At 48.9% G+C, this 18,945-nt stretch overlaps 1 protein-coding gene across 2 annotated transcripts; it reads right to left on the reverse strand.

Moving 5' to 3' along the window:
• Nucleotides 1-218: 218 nt before the first annotated feature.
• ASXL1 (ASXL transcriptional regulator 1) lies at nucleotides 219-18,514 on the reverse strand. Of its 2 annotated transcripts, XM_066330720.1 has the most exons (12): nucleotides 18,170-18,514; nucleotides 13,470-13,552; nucleotides 10,307-10,415; nucleotides 9,099-9,219; nucleotides 8,930-9,024; nucleotides 8,504-8,597; nucleotides 8,087-8,239; nucleotides 7,525-7,688; nucleotides 7,333-7,429; nucleotides 6,786-6,891; nucleotides 5,752-6,367; nucleotides 219-5,039 (listed from the first exon to the last, which is right to left on the reverse strand). In XM_066330720.1, the coding sequence occupies exons 1-12, from the start codon at nucleotides 18,239-18,241 to the stop codon at nucleotides 2,166-2,168; spliced, it is 4,584 nt and encodes a 1,527-aa protein (XP_066186817.1). In that variant the 5' UTR covers nucleotides 18,242-18,514; the 3' UTR covers nucleotides 219-2,165. The 2 variants fall into 2 exon arrangements, with proteins under 2 accessions (XP_066186817.1, XP_066186818.1); XM_066330721.1 differs by lacking the exons at nucleotides 219-5,039; nucleotides 6,786-6,891 and having other exon boundaries at nucleotides 6,230-6,367.
• Nucleotides 18,515-18,945: the final 431 nt, after the last annotated feature.

The following is an 18,945-nucleotide window of genomic DNA, read 5'->3' on the forward strand; positions in this document are numbered from 1 at the left end:
GGATATCAATGTCCCAAGAGCCACATGATATCTTTGCAGGAGCTACATCATCTTCAGTGTTCTCTAAGTGCATAAAACCAGATTTAAGTAAGCCAAGCAGCAACACAGCCCCTCCCCTTAGTGACTCTGGAACAGCTGCAGTTTAAAGAGGGGAAAGGAAAAGCCACATTGCCTTAGAATAGAGGAGGACTTCAGAAAAAGGACTGAAACAACGCAAGCAGATTTTACAGTGTTTATTTTTCCAATAGCACAAGGGACAGACACGAGCAGGCCCCCCCGAGGGCTCTGCCCCCCAGACCAGTCCGAACAGAACACTGCAGTGGCCCCCCAGGAGGCAGAGCCAGCCCCCTGCTCTGCTCCCCCTCTTTGGTAAGCAGGTTCCACACCTCTGCTCGCCCCCACTGGCACCGCAGCCCTGCCCGGGCTGGGGCACCGGGCTCTCGTTCTCGTGGGATGAGGCTGGTGGATGCATTGAGGATAAAACCATCTCAGAGACTGAATTTGTTCCACCCCTCACGATTGTGGCTGAAAGAGGAACTTGCACGGCTGAAAGAAAGTGCATGGTGAAGGGAGGTAGGATGGAGCTGGAAAAGGGATGAGAAGAAAAAAATGAAAATAAACTCCCTAAAATTCTTGCTACTGCCTGCTTGAATAAGCCAGTGGCTTCTCCCCCTCACTGAAGCAATTAACTCTTGATTAGGAATTGCTCCAAAAAGGAGGAGAATTGCAGTTTTGCTCTCCCTCTCTGGATGCACGTGGATGTTCATTCACCTCCCTGCAGTGCAGGTACAGCCATGCCCTGGGAGCTCAGATGCAGCAGCAACTGGCAAGAGCTTAAATGAGCAACCGGGGAGTGAGCTCAGCTCAGCAAATCCCACCTGGTCATCCTTGAGCCTGCACAGCACAGTCCACCCGGGCACCATGGGCACGGGGAGGCTGTCAGAACCCAGACCCCAGCGTGGTGAGCCTCACATCAGGCAAGACAGAATACAGTGGCTCTGACAATAACTAACACCACTTTAATGCAATACTGCTGTAGAGCCTGGAAATCCAAGGAAAAAAAAAAAAAAGACCCCGTTATGCTCTATGTACATTACATCCATTTACAGAGTTGGCCAGTACTGTGTACAACATATAAATATATGATCAAACAGATGCAGAGAGGATACTTACAGGAGGCAAATAATTCACTTTATACATCCAAGAATGAAAATATAAAAAAAGGAAAATAAAAAAAAAGGAAAGAACACTGCTTTAAATGTTAGGTGATGGTCACACAGATGCACAGCTCGATGCTCACAGGTGCTCAGCTGCTGTGGGGTTTCAGGTCCTCACCACAAAGCTGCAGTGCAGAGCTCACTGCCCCTATCACTGAGCTCCGGGAACCTCCAGTGTTCCACAGCAGTTTGTGGAAGTTGGCCAAAGGGGGCAGGCACAGCCGCTGGGCCAGTTCAGCCAGGAACAGTTCCCTGGCCACACAGCTTCCTGCAGGCCAGCAGAAGGCATTTGCTTGGCACTTGCCCCAAATTTTTTTCCTTTTCTTCTTGCTTCCTCCACAGGCTCCATGTGGCACATGGTGGGCTGTACACGGTTCCACAACCACCTGCAGAGCACGTCCCTGGGCACCACATCCTGCTGTATCATCCAAAGACCACAGCGGGCATCCCTGCAGGGCAGCTCCCTGCTTACACTCACTGCACAGCAGCACTTCCCACACAAACCAGGAATGGAGATGGCAGAAGGGGAGAGTGGAAGACTGTAGGGCCTCACCTTGCGTAGCCCTGAAATGGCAAACACCATCTTCCAGTTCCTTTGGATGTCAGGATTTCCTCCACAGAAGGTCCAGGGACTGCCACAGCGAATGGCCTCTTCCCCTGGCGTCAGCCTCTGCGCGATACCAGAGCACAGCTGGAATTTCCATGATGGCAGGAAGCAGCAGGATCACTCCCATGGGGCAGAGCCCACCCAGAGCAGGGTGTCCCCGTGGGCAGGAGCGGGCTCTGCACTGTTGATCTCCGTGGGAAGGCAGCTCCATGTTCCTCACCAAAACAAAGTGTAACAGCATTTCTACTATGAACAGAGAGTACTTTGTGTACAGGCATTAGGATCAGTCATTATCAAAATACACACACTGAATATACAACCTGTCCCATGGCCGTAATTTATTATCTCACCACAAGGCACAATACACAGAGCTTTGAGGGTCCTATACAGTCGTCGTGGCAGAAGGCGCCGCAGCCTTTGCACATGATCATGGCTTTGAGGCTGCACGAGCACTGGAACGAGATCTCGTCGACGCTGCTGCTGTCAGCAAACATCTGCACAGCCAGGGCCGTGTTCCGGCTCGCAGCAAAGTTCGCTTTGTGGGTGAGCTGCACCACGCTCCCAGCAAGGCCTCGGGGGAAAGCTGGAGTGTTGGATGAATAATTAAAGCTGCTGGAATTAAGCTGCAGCTTTGAAAGCTTCCCATAAAATGCTTGCTTGATATTGAGCTGAGAGGGGATGGATGAAGGCTCCAAAGGGTGACTCTGTCCTTTTCCAGGATCCCTTGAAAATTTAAAGAAGGGCCAGTCCATGACCAGTGGCTCTCTCTGTGTGTGCCCTGCCAGTTCTGTGGGCTGCTGGGCCACATGCCCCCGGTTCTCTGCATTACTCTTGGCTGGGCTGCCACACACCAACACCTTCTCATTTCTGATCCCTCCTGGGGTGCTGCTGTGCTGCTTTGAAGTCCATTCCTCTCTGGCAGCTGGGATTCCTTCTCCCAATGCACAGCCCTTGTCCAAGGGAATCTGTTTGCTGGGGGACAAGGCTTCCACGGCTGAACCATGATCCAAAGCCCTCGAGTGATGCAGCCTCACGCTGGGGTTGGAAGGAAAACCAGAACCAAAGAGCTTTTTGCCTTGAACCCCACCATAATTTTTATTGACCATTGCACCTCCTGTCTGGTTTGGTCCAAGAGAAGTTACACCTGGAGATAAAAACAGAGGGTCTTTAGGGGCATTCAGCTTCTCTGGGCTTTTACTTGCTGTGACACTTGTTAATGGGTTGTGCTGTGGCATCCGGTGGACCTTGGGCAACTCCTTCTGCTCCTCAAAGCTACAGGAAGAAAATGTTCTTTCCCGAGGGTCCACATCTTCACACTTCAGAGAGGCACTTGCCACATCTGCTGGTTGGTCTTGGCAGCTTAAAGTTGAGCCAACTTTGGAATGTTTTTCCGGGACAGATGGATCCTCTGCACCCTTTGCTCTAGGGAATGCTGTCCCTGACCCACAGGTTTTTTCCTGGGGATCTATGGAAGATCTCACCAAGTGAACATCATCGCTCCTGCTTTGGGCACTCGCCTTTATTCCTGCATCTGGAGAAGATTCTTTGCCAAAATAATGACCACTGCCTCTGTCCAGTTGCAGGGAGAGGCTTTCTGACTGCTTCTGCAGCACTGGCTGTGCAATTTCCAGCTTGATGTTGACGTGAGACACTGGGAGAACTTCTTCCAGTGGAAGTTTCCCCTTCAGCAACTGCATCACCAAAGGGTTGTTGGTCTCAATAGAGGACAGGGGCTGAGCAGAGCTGCCCAGACGCTCGGCTTTCTGGGGTCCCCACCTCTGAGGTGGGGGTGCAACCAAGTCCCCAGAACAGGCCGGACTCTCTGTCTCCACAGACAATTTTGACCTAATCCCATTGCGCTTCTCACTGCTGCTGTGACAGGAAGAGCCTTTCCCAGCCACCTCCCTACAGCTGACACTTCTGAAACTCATCTCCACCTCCACATTCTCATCAGCCATGTCCCCTTCCCAATCGGAAGCAGTGTCTGTGGTTTCACTGTGTGTACTCTGTATTTCTTCATCTCCACTTCTCTTCAACTCCTGCGTCTCTCCCAGGGGCTGATGTGTGTTTTCTGGTTCAGTTCTGGGGCACCTCTCCCTCAGCTGCAGGAGTTTTTCAGAGGTATCTATCCTATTCTGAGAAATAAAGTCACCATGCACAGAGGGCTGCACTAGAGCCTCTGCATTTTGTTCCTCATTACTCAGTTTGCCATCACTGCCTTTCCCTGCCTGCAGGTGTGCAGCATCACACACCGCAGGGATCACTTTCTTCTCTCCAACAGTCACCGTTTTGGAGGTATTATTAGCAACACATTTTTCCAGAAAAGTTTTGGAGCTGTTATATCTAAAACCAGACACCTTCTCTGGATCATGGCATTCTGTGACACCCGATGACAATTCTGGCGGAAAAGGACAACTGGAGGAATTTTGCTTTAAATCAGAAGGATAATCCAGCTGGATGGTGGGAGCACCAACATCTCCAAGTTCCACCACAGCCCTGTCTCCCGTGGGACTGACCCCAGCTCCCTGCCCCCCAGAACACAGCAGACTGGTCACCACAGGAACCACACATCCCAGCTTTGTGCTCTCCTGTGATGCAGCACAAGATGGGAGTTCGGTCCTTGGGTCATGGAGGAGCTGCTCAAGACTCCCCTCCTGCCTCTCAGGAGTTGCACTGTCCAAGGATGATGCAGTCCGAGCACCACAGAATGGCCTCCTGGGTGACCCATCACCAGGCTGAGTGTCCCCTGACCCTGTGGCACAGCCCAGAGTGTCGCTCCTTTCGCTCTTTGAGGAAGAGCGATCTTGTCTGGAAGAGAGGCAGGAATTCACACTGACTTCCTCAGCAGCCCCTTTGGAGTCAGCCTTCCCTCCGCTCAGATGAACAGACGACTGTAGTTGTGCTCGCTGTAGATTTGACGCACGTTTTCCATGAGCTCTCTTTGATCTCCTGTGGGAACGGCCGCTGGATTCTCCTCCACCGCCTCCTTCATCGGTGCCTCTCCCCCCGCCGGGGCCGCCCCCTCCTCCGATGGCGGCGGTGGCGGCTTCACGCTGGGCTCGGGCTTGCAGAGCACGGGCCTTAATGTCTGCGAGGGTCCGGGCCCCGGGGCGGCCCCGGCCGGAGGGCTCCGTGCTGGGGATGATCCGGGGGCAGATCTGGTAAGTGGGCTGACCTTTAACCACCCAGGGTGGTTTAATACGTGAAAGTTGAATCTGAAAGAAAAGGAGACGCGGTAAGTTCTAACACCGACCATCTCCATCGAAACACGTTCTACTGGCAACTGCTCATCGCAATTCTGAGCACAAAAATTCAACAAAGATTTCAGCTTAGAAACTAAGTTGGGCAGAGAAGCTGCACAGTCCCACAACCTCTGCTCTGTGATCTGTAAAGCTGAGTTCACACTAATATTGTTTCACCAGAGCCTGCAGGCAAATATGAAATAAGTTATTTATATTCATGTCTTCAAAGATCAAACTGGTCCTTTCTACATCAGGATGGCTACCCTGAAGCTACCAAAATGGGTATCCTGGTCAAAATAGGAAAAGTCAGGAGGAACACTGAGATTTTGTCCAAAAGCAAAGGAAAAGAACTCAGAAACTACACAGGATAAAGAACACAATTTCAAGGTCTTTTGCAGTAAGACAGCTCGTCTCAGGCAGTATTTCTGTATCCACAGAAATGCAAATGAAGGGAGTAAGTCAAGGTTACCCTGTGCTCTTGTGCAAAGACCTTGGGATGATTTTCTATTCTTTGACTGTCTAAATACGACAGCAAACTGTGGCAGTCAGAGGCACTTCACCAGCTCTACCAATGAAACCCTTCGACTCCTTCCCTTAAGATGGCAACACTTGACATTTTAATAATGTTTTGATACTACTGAGCACGGCAGCCCTGAGAGATAGCAGCTCTAAAGCTCTTTCTTACCCGGATGGGTGGGACTTTGGGCTCCTCTTTAGTAGGCTGTGGCTTTTCTGGGTGAACACTTTCAATTGTGTTACGAAAGGACTGACGATCTTCAAGCCGGGGCTTCTTTTCGGGGAAGGATGCAGAGGCAGCCTCCTCAAAGCTTTTCCTCTTCTGCTCCTTGGACTCCTGAGCAGAGTTCTCCTGGGGCAAACTGGGAATTCTGCTGGCAGCTGCCAATGATGGATCTTCTGATTTGCTATTCGACTTGGAAGTCTCTGGAGAGAGGTGCAGTTCGGTACTCTCTGCCTTCAGTCCTGCAGCCGAGGGGCTGCTCAGATCATCTTTCTTCACGTCTGTCTCAGGCTTTGGCTCTTTATGAAGTGAGGGATCTGGCCCCACGGAAGCAGGCTCTTTGGGAGCCTCCGTGTGCTCAGGTTCCCGCAGTCTGTACAGGCTCCTCCTGGCCCGGCACCGCAGGTCGGCCCGGGAGCGTTTCCGGAAGCGCCCGTCCCTCTGGCGCGTGGTGGGCCCTCGCGGCAGCCTCGCTTCTCCTTTAACAGACAGCTCTGTCCTGTTCTCAGCATCCTCCTGCACCGAATTCTGCGCCTGGGATTCTTCCTGCGTCAAGCCCAACCTGTAAGGTAAACACAAAGGCCAGCTAAAAGTCAAAGCTCACCCCAATTTCAGCGTTACCGAATAGTGCCAACGCAGGCAGAGTCATCATCAAAGCCTCACTAACTCACCCTGCAAGGGGAGAACCCATATATCCCACACTGCTATCACGTGGAATAAGGAAAAAAACACCAGAAATTTGTGATGGAAAATACCATCAGATTTTCTTGGAAACAAAAGAGATGGGTTACAAAATTCTGCTGAACCCAGCCAATTCCATTAAGGATCTTCCCAGAGCAGCAGCTGGAACAATTCACGCAACAACTTGTGTTTTTAAAGGAGTTTACACTGCATTTGCTCAGGTACCCACAAACAGAAACACACACTGCCACCTGCATAAACACGGAAAAAGACAGGATAGACATGGTAAAGTTTCTCACTTTTGCCCATAGTAGTCCTCGAAGAACTTCTCTTTCCATTGCTCCACTCTCTTTTCCTTTTCCATCTCCTGCCGGATTCGAACTTGCATCTCGTGGGTGAATTCACCTACACGGAAGCAAGAGACTGGAATCCAGTTCCAAACAAAACTCATTCTGCGAATGCAACCTTTAGTGTGTTTAAACAGTACAGCAGCTAAATATATGAAAGACAGATCTGCTGTTAACATCCTGCTCCCCATTCCACTCTGGATCCACATGCTGCCTGTGGCTCCAGAAAAAACATCATGTTTTAACAGACAGGCCACCACTCAAGGAAAAATAGGTCTGGCTCTACTTTACACCTTCCCCACTTAATGCTGAAAGTCCCATGACACCAAAAGAAATTGTATCTTTGATTTTAAACAAACAAGAAAAAAGTTGGGGGCAACATAGCTAGATACGCAGCAAAACTGGACCAAGTTCCTGCTCATTAACTGCAAAAGAAAACCGAAACTCCTTGAAAACGAGCAGCCGTTCCCCAGGCACTCAGGAAAGCAAAGCCACTCACCATCAGCAAGCCGCTCCCTCCAGCTCTGTGCAGCATGGGTGAAGAACTCGTTGTTCAGAGCGCTGCCACTGAGGCGCATCAGCCCATCAGCCCCCACCTAGCAGGACAGACCCAGGACAAACAACACATCTGCTCCAGCTGTTCCACACCAAAGAGGTAATCAGGGACGGGAAAACACCTGAGTGCTCATACCTGTCTATCAACTTCAGGCAGGAGGTAAAGCAGCTGCTGCTGGAAGTGTGATGGAAGCGCATTAAAGGTCCTGGAGTTGATCAGCGCTCGCAGGTTTGTGTTGACAAGGATGGAGCCTGGGGTTTCAAAGTCAATATCCTCACCCCTGTTCCGTTTCATCTGCCCTGGAGTTTGAGGACAGGCAAATAAAATTAACATTGTTGTACAAAAGTATTTCAGCATTATGGGCTAAAATTTATGTCAAACTAGAACACCAAAAAGAGCGAGAGAGATGATAAAGACTGTGGTAATCAAGTGAGAAGAATGAGTCTCCAGTGCAGTAATTAAGAAACACACAGCTGAAGTTCTGACATGAGGTCACAGTTCTGCCATATTCAGGCACAATTCTCAATGCTGCTCTTCTGACCAGGCAAACTTTTAAACAATTGTATCACTAACACTCAAGGTGGAAAGCCTGACAAGTGACCTCAGGTCATCAAATGCCTCCTGGTGCTCTCTTCTCAGATTCATGTGGACTTCACCATCACCAATTATTCTTCTGCCTTTAACCAGGAGTACGTACCAGTCGTGGGCTTTCGGATGCCCCTCAGCAGCTGTGGAGGATCCCTGTTTATCTCTGTCCTACTGCGCAGGCTGGTTTTGCACAGGGCCAAGGAGCTGCTGCTGCTGCTGGATGTACTGCTGCTCTCTCCATCAGCATGCCTTCCTGTGAAGCCTAAAAGCAAAACAACACCATAAAAATATGCAAAGAACAGTCAAACCCCAACTGGGAGAGTGGTTTAACATATGTAACTAACAAATATGCTATTACAGGGTATTGCTTGGGTACTAAGTATGTTGAGTGAGTTAAACATACACACAACTCTGCAGTCTCACTCGTTCTCAACAGGTGTTACAGAAATCCTCAGGCAAACACAAATAACTGAGGACTGACTGAGAGACCTGTGAGGTCATTAGGAGCCCTCAAAGCCATGCTCACCTGAGGCAGACTCCATGTGTGCCCCATTTACTTTGAGTGGGGTTAACACCACCCGTGGCAGCATCACACCCGTCTTTTTCTTCTGTTTGCTTGTCTGCAGACCAGAGAGAAACAAAAAACAAAAGAAAGGAATGAAGGCATTATGGAAGGGTATAGTAATCTTCTAAGCAGCATGTTCCTCAGTTAAAGAGCTGTCTGGCTCCTCCTAGCTGAATCTTCAGCACTACATTTAGGACTAGCAGAGAATTCAAAACTGTCTTCCCATACATGATCCCTCCCCATCCTGCCACTTCTTGCCCAAGGAGACAGACTCATAACTCTTTCCGAGGCACTTGTGCACAAACAGTCCCTGTCATACCACCCCAATAGTAATGAAAGCTCCACTTGGGAGGCTTCATCCTTCCCAGTAGTCGCACTTTTTCCTACCTGGGAAGCAGTTCTGTAGCTCTCCCTGGTAGCAGGTCCCTTGCTCTGAGATTCAGTGGAACATGAGGCATTAGAAGAAGTTTCATCAAGAGACACTGAAAGAGATGAGCTCTCAGTCAGACACTGAAGTAGGTCCTGGAGGTTAATGTTAATGTCACCAGACACTTACCATCATTGTCACCACTCACAGTGCTGGCTTCGTTGGACCCACAGCTTTCTGCATCTGCTGTGTCCTCCAGCTCCTCCCCTTCTGGCACTGACAGGTTCCGGGACCATTGCAAGGCATCTTTCTAAAAGGGAAACAGAACTGAGGTAGCTACAGCCCTCCCTCCCAAATCTATACCAATAGGAGCAGACAGTTAACTGAATATACTTTAACCTTCATTTTTTTCCCTATTAATCCCTAATGCAGAAAGGTATTTTAAAGTGTATTTGGGCTCACAGCAGAACAGAAGTTACCTAAACTAAGAGCACCTCATAACTCCTTCCAAAACAAGTAACACATATCCAAAACAACAGATTAATAATAATTAATTTAATGGAAAGGTTTATAATATGACACAATTTTCTGTAAGCTCCTATTAAAAAGAAGCATCTCACTATGAAAGAACAAGTAGCATCAGAGTGGCCAGGCACTAAGATAGCTAGCTTAGGAGATGTCTTTCCTATTTGTAGAATAAAAGCCATTTCAATGCCATCTATTTTCAGCAAAATGTATCAATTCAACAAGATTTTCCAACAGCAGAAAAGAGATGGAAATGAAATAGCTGAGATCTATCAAGTTGATATTTATCAGGGAATCCAACAGTACAAAACAATGCAAAACAAAAGCTCAAGACCAGAAACATTTTCAATATTTAATATTACTGGAAAAATAAACTAAAAATAAAAAAAGTATTCCACAGAAAGTTCAAGATCTGAGGAAAATACTGATGCTAAATAACATGGAATGTAGTGGAACACAGAACAAGCAGCCAAAAAAACGAATATATATTTTCCTATCAAGATTTTACTTGTCGCTACAAGCTCTTGGACCAATTCCTGGGTTGGCTGTTTTCCCTTGTGGATGGCAGCAAGGGAGTGCACAGGTCTGATGTGATGAGCAGCCACCTGAGCTGGACACCAGGTACTGCAGTAAGAGGATTCATTTTGTCTGTGCAATTCAAGAAATAATAGTTGGGTTTTTTAAAGGAATTTATCATAGATGGCTGAATACAGCTGAAAGGTACAAGCTCCAAGGAAATAATGAATTCCAGACCCTCTCTCACATGATGATCTCACTACTCATGATACTCAGTGACAAGGCAACATTCAGCCCTGCACAAGGAGCAGAACTCACCCCTGGGCCCACAGCTGGGAGCAGAGCTCAGCATTTACCTTGAGTGTGAAAAGGCTGATGCGTCCAGGCAGTTTGTAAAAGAGTCCATCCCCTCCCCGGGAATTGGAGTGGAGCATGGCGTTGAGGCAGGCCAGGGGAGATGTGCCACTGCAACAGAGACAAAGAAAGGACAGAGCTTAAGAAATAAATTATCAAGAAAAAAGCGTGAAAGATCTGGTTAAATGGGCATCCTTTAGCTGATATGGGGAACAGAGGTGATGCCATTAACTTTATGGGACAGGCACTTAAGTCAGAACCGTGTCACTAGTTTCATTCTGACTTGTACATCAGCCTTGCACATCACAGCAAACAGGAAATGTGATACCAACTTTAAAGCTATCCTCATACGTTTTTAGACATTTCTAACTTTTATGACCTGTTTCCTCCCCTTCTCTCCTGTGTCGGATTAATTTTATAAACCCCCCAGATTTATTCAGCAGTAGAAAGATGTAACAAACTGTAGACACATCTGTTACTGGAATGTCTCCCTGCTATGTCAAGAACCAAACTACTTGAGCAGAGCTCAAGACAAAGGCTCTGAAGGCTCTCATTTGTTAATTCCTACAAAATTCCCTGGTTAAAGCCCCATCCTACACTCACACTGATGGAACTACTATGCCACGTAATATGGTGTTTTCCATATTAGTAAGTAAGTCCCTTGTAAGTCCCACATATACAGAAAGTTGTCTGCAAGACACATTACAGCACTATTGACTGCATTCCCAGTAAAAGTGAAACTGAAAACTGGACTGAGATAAAATATTTCCAAGAAAATCATTCTCAAATCAAAAACGTAGAGCATTTTCTGTTTCCACCTTGTATGTGTTTGGGTTTTGGACATTTCTTCACATGCCATGGCAACAGGCAAAGTTACCCTGTATCTGTTTTACATCATGTGAACAAAATTTCCAGCCTTCTGTCCAGTTAGACAGTGCTTTCCCCTCTGTGTTTACCAGACACTCCAAGCACACTCACCAGCCACAGAGCTCTCTTAAAAACAGCAAAGTAAGTAATTTTCCCCAAAACAAGAAAAAAAATCAAGCAGTTAAAACTCTGCCAGGAGCTAAACTCAGCATGGTGCTGGCTCATGGGAATGTCAGTGCCTCATATGGAACACGGCCCTCCCAGCAGAGCAGTGTGACCCCCAAACCAGGGAGCCCCACCTCAGGATTGATTCAGAAGGAAAAACATCTCAAGGCACTGAGCTATTTCCTTCAGGAAATGGAGTTTCAGGAAGACATTCTATACAAGGAGCAGCAAAGCCCACTGCACATTCAGCCAGGCAGGCTCAGTGCCTTTATTCTGCAAACAATCACGCTCTGAAGAAAACAATCTTTTCTTAAAGCAGAGATTTAATGACCAGGGAAGGAAAAGCAGATATCCCAAGGGAAACCACCGACCTTTAAAGGAATGAGTTAGCTTTGTGGGATTTAACATGACACATGTTCCAAAGTCTGGTATTTACTTACACACTGTGGCAGGTCACTTGTAAAAAGTGGGAAAGCACAGGATAATTTATGTGTGTGAAGAGCCCTGCTATTATCTTTGGCAGGGGACAGTCTGTGCACAGAGATCTTCAACTGCCTGCTTAGGTAACAGGCCTCATGTGAGAGAGTTGTAGTAGATTGATTAAAGCAAAGCTCCTCTTACAAAGGTCCTCATTAAAATCTGTCTGAATTCTACCGAAACCACTGCCCATATCAAACCAAAACAGAGAAGATCTCAGCAAGCATCACAGAATCACGAAACAGTTTGGTTTGGAAGGGACCTTCAAGACCACCTCGTTCCAAATCCTCTGCTATAAGCAGGGACACCTTCCACCAGACCGAGTTGCTCCATGCCCTGTCCAGCGTGGCCTTGGAAACTTCCAAGGATGGAGTAGCCACAGCTTCTCTGGGCAACTTGTGCCACGACCTTACCATCCTTACAGGGAAGAATTTCTTCCTAATATCCAATCTAAATCTACCCTCCTTCACCTTAAGGCTATTGCCCCTTGTCTTATCATTACATGCTCCTGTGAAAAGTCCCTCTCCAGCCTTCTCGTAACCCCATGGAAGGTGGGTGTTCCAACGGTTGCAAATCTGATGCAGCAGCACACACCATTCTCATGCCTCTCCAAACAACAGCAGGTCCCACACCCAACACCTCTGTACACGTCACTGATTTTTACTGTTCAAAACACCCCAGCTGTTTCCTGATTTCACACAAACAAGGAGCAAAAACAAGCTAACATTTAGGTCCCAGTAGAAATCAGTTTACCTTCTGTAGTTGGGTAAAGTATAGGTTCAGGAAATGCAAACACCACAGAGAAAAACAGTCCACAGAAACAAAGGGAAGGAGAAGCAAGACTAGAAACAGTCCTTGCATCTGGATTTCCCAGAAGTCCCTCCCTGGACAGCAGCTTTTCATGTCTCTGGTAGTCAAATTTTTTTGCAGTAAGTGAGGCATTTGGACTATCACAGTTACCCACTTTCTTTGAGCTGCAAGACACTCTGTATTTCTACTACTGTCATGGAAACAGATGGGAGCGCACAGGAACTTAACCAAGGAAAGCAGTCTCCTGCTTCTGCCCTTTCCAAGGCTTTGTATCAGGTTCTTTTCCACATGAAACCCACTCTGAGGTGGGCATCTCCTCCCTAAAATGTCAAGAGCCATAACCGTGCGATGTGAGCTGCGCTCTCCTGGTGCTCGAGAATCTGAGCATAAGCCAGTGACACAGAGAAGACTGTCTCTTCTAAAAACATAATGACTACTCTAGAAATCAAGCATCAGAGGAGATAAAACTTAAACTGTTCTCAAACTCAAGTCATAATAGCAGAAACTGCTGGGAGCTACTTATGTGAGAACCATGCAAGTGAGTGCTAAGTACAGCACAATGCAGGGGCTTGAGCTGCAAGAGGCATTTATTTCACAATAGATGGATGAAGGGATTCTGTATATTATCAAAAAATTCAAGAACATCTTCCAGTTATTATCAGTGAAACAAACCTCACAATCTGTATATAAATGTCTGTACTGTCATCTGAAATTACCAGGCTGAAAAGAGAAAAAGGGAAGCTAAGTGGGCTGGGGATGAGGCAGAACTGTATGAAGCAACACCAGCCTTCATACACTGCCTCCCCCATGCTCCGCACTGGTTTAGACAAAATCATCAATACTAACCTCATTTCCTTTAGACCTTCAGCCTCTATGACCTGCAGAATCTGTTTTGGGGTCATAGGAGCATCTGAGTAATTTTCCAGCACCTGAAAAGACAGAAAGACCAAGTGTCATTACAGAATTGCATTCCCAGAACTACTCCATCAGCTGTGGCCCAGACCCAATAATGGGCCTCTTCAAACTTGATTCACCTGCAAAGACACAGTAAAATTCCAGGCTACCTCAAGATCCTGGTGAACACGGATCACAGCCACAAAAGGCTTTACCTTCATCTCTTCCGTAATTAACTGAAATAAAAACATGGAGGAGAAAAAGCAGCAGAATTTGGCCTTGACCACAATGGAAGCTTTACCAGACTTCACTATACATTAGATTGAGCTGCTGCCACATAAACTTTCCAAACTGAACAGTGGTCAGTGACCTGTAATGATGTAAAGCCTTCTCCTACATCTCCACAAAGCATCCGGTATTTTTTCGTCACTAACAGTATTACTGTGCAGCTATACAATCCAATACTGTACCTTCCCCAGATGACTGCTTTCATTTCATCTTCACTCCATCCCAGGAAGGGAAGCACAAGTTAAGAGTCAGAATTCATGTCAGAGGACAGAATTCAGAAAAGGACAAAAAAAAAACAACAGTAAAGGATTTGGAAAAAAAAAATCTGGCTAGAAATACTAAAAAGACTTAAGAGAGCTTGCCTTTGACATAAAATGAAGAAAATCAGATATTAAAAGGCAACACAATAACAACTCATCCTTTCATATATCAATTCTATCTAGAATAGAATTGTCACTTATATACAAAGAAGTAAAGAGGTTATTACTCAATTTTTTTTTAAGCCTGTGGAACTTACTGCTCCAAAATGTCTAGAAGCAAGAACTCAAGGATTCAAAGAGAGGACCGGACATTTCTGTGGATAAGAAGATTACCCACATAAACAGGAAACAATGAGCAAAAATAAGCTGCAGTAGATGTAAACCATGCAGTTTCTTTGGGAGCAGATTACCCTACAGCTGCCGACCATGCGCTGACTCCTGCCCTTTTCCCGGCAGCAGACAGTGCTGCTCTTGGAATGCAAAGGCACCCAGCTCCACAGACCTGGGACCACGGGCACAAAGAGGGTGAGACAGGCACAGGCCACGGCCTGAAACAGGCATGGAAAGGAGCAACAGGAATTCACTCAGGAACTTTCTGATCATAACCATAGTCGAAATTCCCCCAGCATCACGGCACCACGATGCACAGCCCTGGTGTCATCTGTCCGCACATTCTAGGAGTCAGTAACATGGTGTGTCTTTCAGTCTGACTCGTGTGGAAAGCCAGAGGAAGGACCTAGATGCCCCATTTCTATCAGCAACATCTAGAAGTTAGTCACTGCAGCAGCAATGCCAATAGGACATAAGCAAAGTCACCCCAAAGCTGTGCAGGCCAACGCTTGCACGTCAGACCAAAAGTAATGAAAAACCTACCACAAGTAATGAAAAACCCAACTGCAGTTCTGCACTTCAACTGTATATTGTGATAAGGCTGGGTTGCATGGGGCTTGCAGCAGCCTGGACTAGTGGAAGCTGTCCCCTGCCCATGGCAGGGGGTGGAACAAGATGATCTTCAAAGGTCTTTCCAATCTAAACCCTGATTCTACGAATGGAATTTCTCAAACCATATCCACCCAACAGGTATTTTGCAGCTGTTTGAAGCTCACAAGCTTCTGAGAATGAGGTAAGAATATCATGGGGAAGAGAATTAGAGCGCTAAATTGAGTTAAAAGCCAATGAAAACACAGAGAACATAAAGAAAAATCAAAGCAAGTGATGAACCATATTCAGAAAGAGTAAACGAATTAAATTTTATACCGCTCCATCACACTTCTTCCTCCCCCCACAGGTTACAAGGTCTCCATGCCTCCCTCATGAGCTGTCACCCCATCACTCAAAGGCTGCAGACAGCTGACATGGGGTAACTCATTGCTCCTGAGTCCAGTGAGATCTGCAAAATACAACACGTCTGTTCCAAAAAATCAGGGAATTATTCAAACCCCTCTCCGATGACAGACACAGCAAGCGAAGTATGTGGCCTAAAACTGAGCACAAAGGAGCATTTACATACGGATAAAAGAATCTATGCTCAGGGGAACAATTTCCAATCAAGAGCTGTATTAAGTGTACAGAGCACTTAATGGAAGAACTGGGGGAGAGAGGATCCTGCAAGCTTTAGACACCAAATGCCAGTCTCCAGCACTGCCCCTTTTATCCCTTTCCAACCTGACACTCCCAGCACCACATCAGCCTTCTGCCCAGAGCTACAACTTCAACATTGGCTATTCCTTACTCCCAAAACAGAGTTTTCCCCCCTCTATTTCTAGCACTGATAGCTGAGGGTTCCTATGCCCCTAATTATAGAAGTTTACATCACTTCCTCAATTTACTGGTCATCCAGCTCTGACAGCACTTGTGGGATCCTGCCATGGCTTTGAGCATCCAAATGAACCTTTAAGGGTTTATTTTATGGAACGTGCAGAGTTTTGGCTCTGTAGGAGGAGCAACACTGAAGAACACTTTTGCCTGTGATTCTCAGAAACGTCGAGCAGAATACAAAATACACCAGCACACGTCAGAGATGGAAATGAAAAGCATTTTGACAGGGAGCATGTGTAAGACTAGTGTGAAATAAAGATCTATTTTTAGTGGATTTACAATCAGTCCTGCAAGCTGGAAGTGCAGCTACGCAACTGTAGGTCTCTTTAAGTGGATAATCTAGTATGAGATTTTGCTATTTCTGGTTCATCAATGACTCTAAGTTGAGGGTTAGACATCTCATGCACCCACTGTGGCCAAGGTCCTGGCCAAAAGACAGGTGAGAGGAACTGTGTGAAGAAATGCCTTCCCCATCACACAAGGGTGATGAGCTAGGTGTATCAGGTGACTGCTTCAGAGTCACAGTCTCATGTGCTGCTTTGGGCAGCCTGTAAATACTGATTTATTTCACCTGTCAGAGCTCAAGATGTTTGAATGAGTTGACTTTGTGCAAGGTCACATAGCACAGCCCCTGCCCCCAGGGTCACCTACCAGGAAAGCATCCCTGCCACCTGCAGTGACACACCTGGTTCAAGAACCTGGATCCCAAGGAGAAAGGCAAGATGGAGAACGAGACGACCAGGCTCCTGCAGTGAAGTTCCATAGTAGCTGCATTATGCCCTTCTCCAGTTTTTCAAGCAAAGCCACATGGATCTAAAATATTATCATTGACACACAAAAGATGATGCAAGTTGCTGGAAGTCAGATGCTTGTCTGATTAGGTTTTCTCCTGGCAAGCAGTAAGAAAACACTCCAATAGCCAAAGAAATCTTACTCAAAAGCATCAAGAGTTATCCTGAGTATCCTCAGTATGTTGATCATATCCATCATGAGCCTCACTGGACTCACCCACACTGTTCTTTCTGAATGTTTACATGCATCACTGCATAACCTGGGCTGGCAAAACCAAAACAAACACACACAACAGAAAAAAACCAGCAAAACAAACCACCCTCAAGCTCTGTAAATCCGTTTCTGCAGAAGTCCAGGGGCTACACAGAAGGAACACACGTATCCTCATGAGTTGTACACCACTGACAGGGCTGCCAGGAGGAACCACGGGATCCATTCACATCCAGGTAGCTGGATCATCTCTTACTCCATCCCTGGCACTGCTGTGTCACAGGGTCACCAGGAGAGAGGCAGCTCCTTCCACCCAAATGCCAGATAGCCAGCCTAAACACCGTGACCTGCAGCCCTTAAATCAAACCTCTAACCAGCTCACTGAAAGACAGTGAAGTTTATTTTCCATTTTTAGATTTCCTACTTTATAACTGAGGTTCAAGACACATCCAGCTCCAAGGCTTCACAGAGGGAGGTCACCTTCCTCACACTGCAAAAGTCCAGTGACAGTGACATTGCTTGGAAGTTAAAGCTCTCAAGAAAGAGATTCTTTAAGACAAAAGGACTGAGACATTTCCACGGCCACGTCTCCTAAACTCAAAAGTGACCAAATACGGGCTGATTCAGGGATGTTCAGTCCAGCTGCTGCTCCGGCAGCCCGGCGCACGCCACCGGCCCTCGGGCGCTGCCGGTGCACAGAAGGAACCCGCACCCTCGGTAATTAAACCAAAAACTTTTGACAGCGGCCGTGCCCTCTCCGCGGGCTCCAGTTCCTCCCACGGAGTTTTAAAACCATCAGAAGGGAAGAGAACGAGCGGAACGGTTCCCGCAGCCGTGCCCGGCGCGCACTGAACCGCGGCGGGACGGCAGCTCCCGTCCCATCCCGGGAGCCCCGCCCGGCGGGAGGCGGCGGGGGCCGCGGGGACCCCCGGCGGGCGGGCAGCTCGCCACTGAGGGCCGGGGGCCGCGCTCGCACCGCCCCGGGGCGCATCTCCTTCCTACCGGGCTGAGGAAGAAAAACAACCGCGCAGGAGAGCCCGGCCACAGCGGCCGGTGGCGGAACCGCGGGAAGCCGCGGGACCGGGCGGGGAACCGGCAACACCGAGCGGGGAACCGGCAACACCGCCCGCGCCCTCCAGGCGGACCCGGCCCCCGCTTTTACCCCCTCAAAAGCGATGGCGGCGCCGCCGGCCCCGTTACTCGGGGAGGGGCCGGACGTGGCGGGGAGGCCCTGGGGCACGGCAGAGCCCCGCACCCCCTCCCTGGACGCCCCCCCGGCCTCACCAGGCGGGCGGCCTCGGCCCACGTGCGCTCCTTCATCCTCCTCTTCTTCATCTCCTTCATCCTCCTCCTCATCTTCCTCCTCCTCCTCCTCCTCCCGCGCGGGCGGGCGCGGCGGGCGCGGACCGTTGGGCGCGCGGGCGGCGGGCGGGCGGCGGCGACCGGGGCGGGATGGGCGCGGCGGGCGCGGCGGGCGGGGCGCGAGGCGGGGGCGACTCCGGGCGCTACGGGAGGCGGCGGCGGCGGCGGCTCGGGCCCGGCATAACAACGGGGTCAAAGGGCCGGGAGCGGGGCGGGGCGGCGGGGCCCGGCGACGGTGGCCGCGGCGGGACACGGAGGCACCGGAGGGGAGGGGCCGGAGGGGCGGGCCTGAGGCTGGTTTGAAGGAAAACAAACCGCAAGGACCGCCGGGAGTTGTAGTCCTCCTGCGTGGCATCGGCGCAGCACCGCTGCCGCCTGTGGACTACAAGTCCCGGCGGCCGCAGCGCCGCATGGCGGGAGAGGCCGCTGGCGCCGCATGGCCGCGGCGGGGAAGCGGCACCGCCCGGGCCGGGGGCGGCCGCGGGACCGAGCTGGAGCTGAGGGCCCGAGGCTGAGGGCTGTGGCTGCTGGTGTTCCCGCGTGCTGGTTATAACAGAATCAATTAGGCTGGAAAAGACCTCTGAGATCTGCTAGTCCAACCTATGACCCCACACCACAATGTCCAGCACACCGGGGCACCGAGGGCCACGTCCAGTCTTTTCCTTAAACACCTCCAGGGGCGGTGACTCCACCACTTC

This window comes from Sylvia atricapilla, chromosome 16 (genome assembly GCF_009819655.1).
Source record: "Sylvia atricapilla isolate bSylAtr1 chromosome 16, bSylAtr1.pri, whole genome shotgun sequence".
NCBI lineage: Eukaryota > Metazoa > Chordata > Aves > Passeriformes > Sylviidae > Sylvia > Sylvia atricapilla.

Bases quoted from the DNA above. Each gene is read 5' to 3' on its own strand.
- ASXL1 (XM_066330720.1), bottom strand. From the start codon at position 18,241: ATGAGGAGGAGGATGAAGGAGATGAAGAAGAGGAGGATGAAGGAGCGC. The intron at 9,220-10,306 runs GTAAATGCTGAG...TTTCCCTTTTAG, and splicing joins TCAGCCTTTTCACACTCAAG to AAAGATGCCTTGCAATGGTC. The intron at 8,598-8,929 runs GTAGGAAAAAGT...TCTGGTCTGCAG, and splicing joins GCTACAGAACTGCTTCCCAG to ACAAGCAAACAGAAGAAAAA.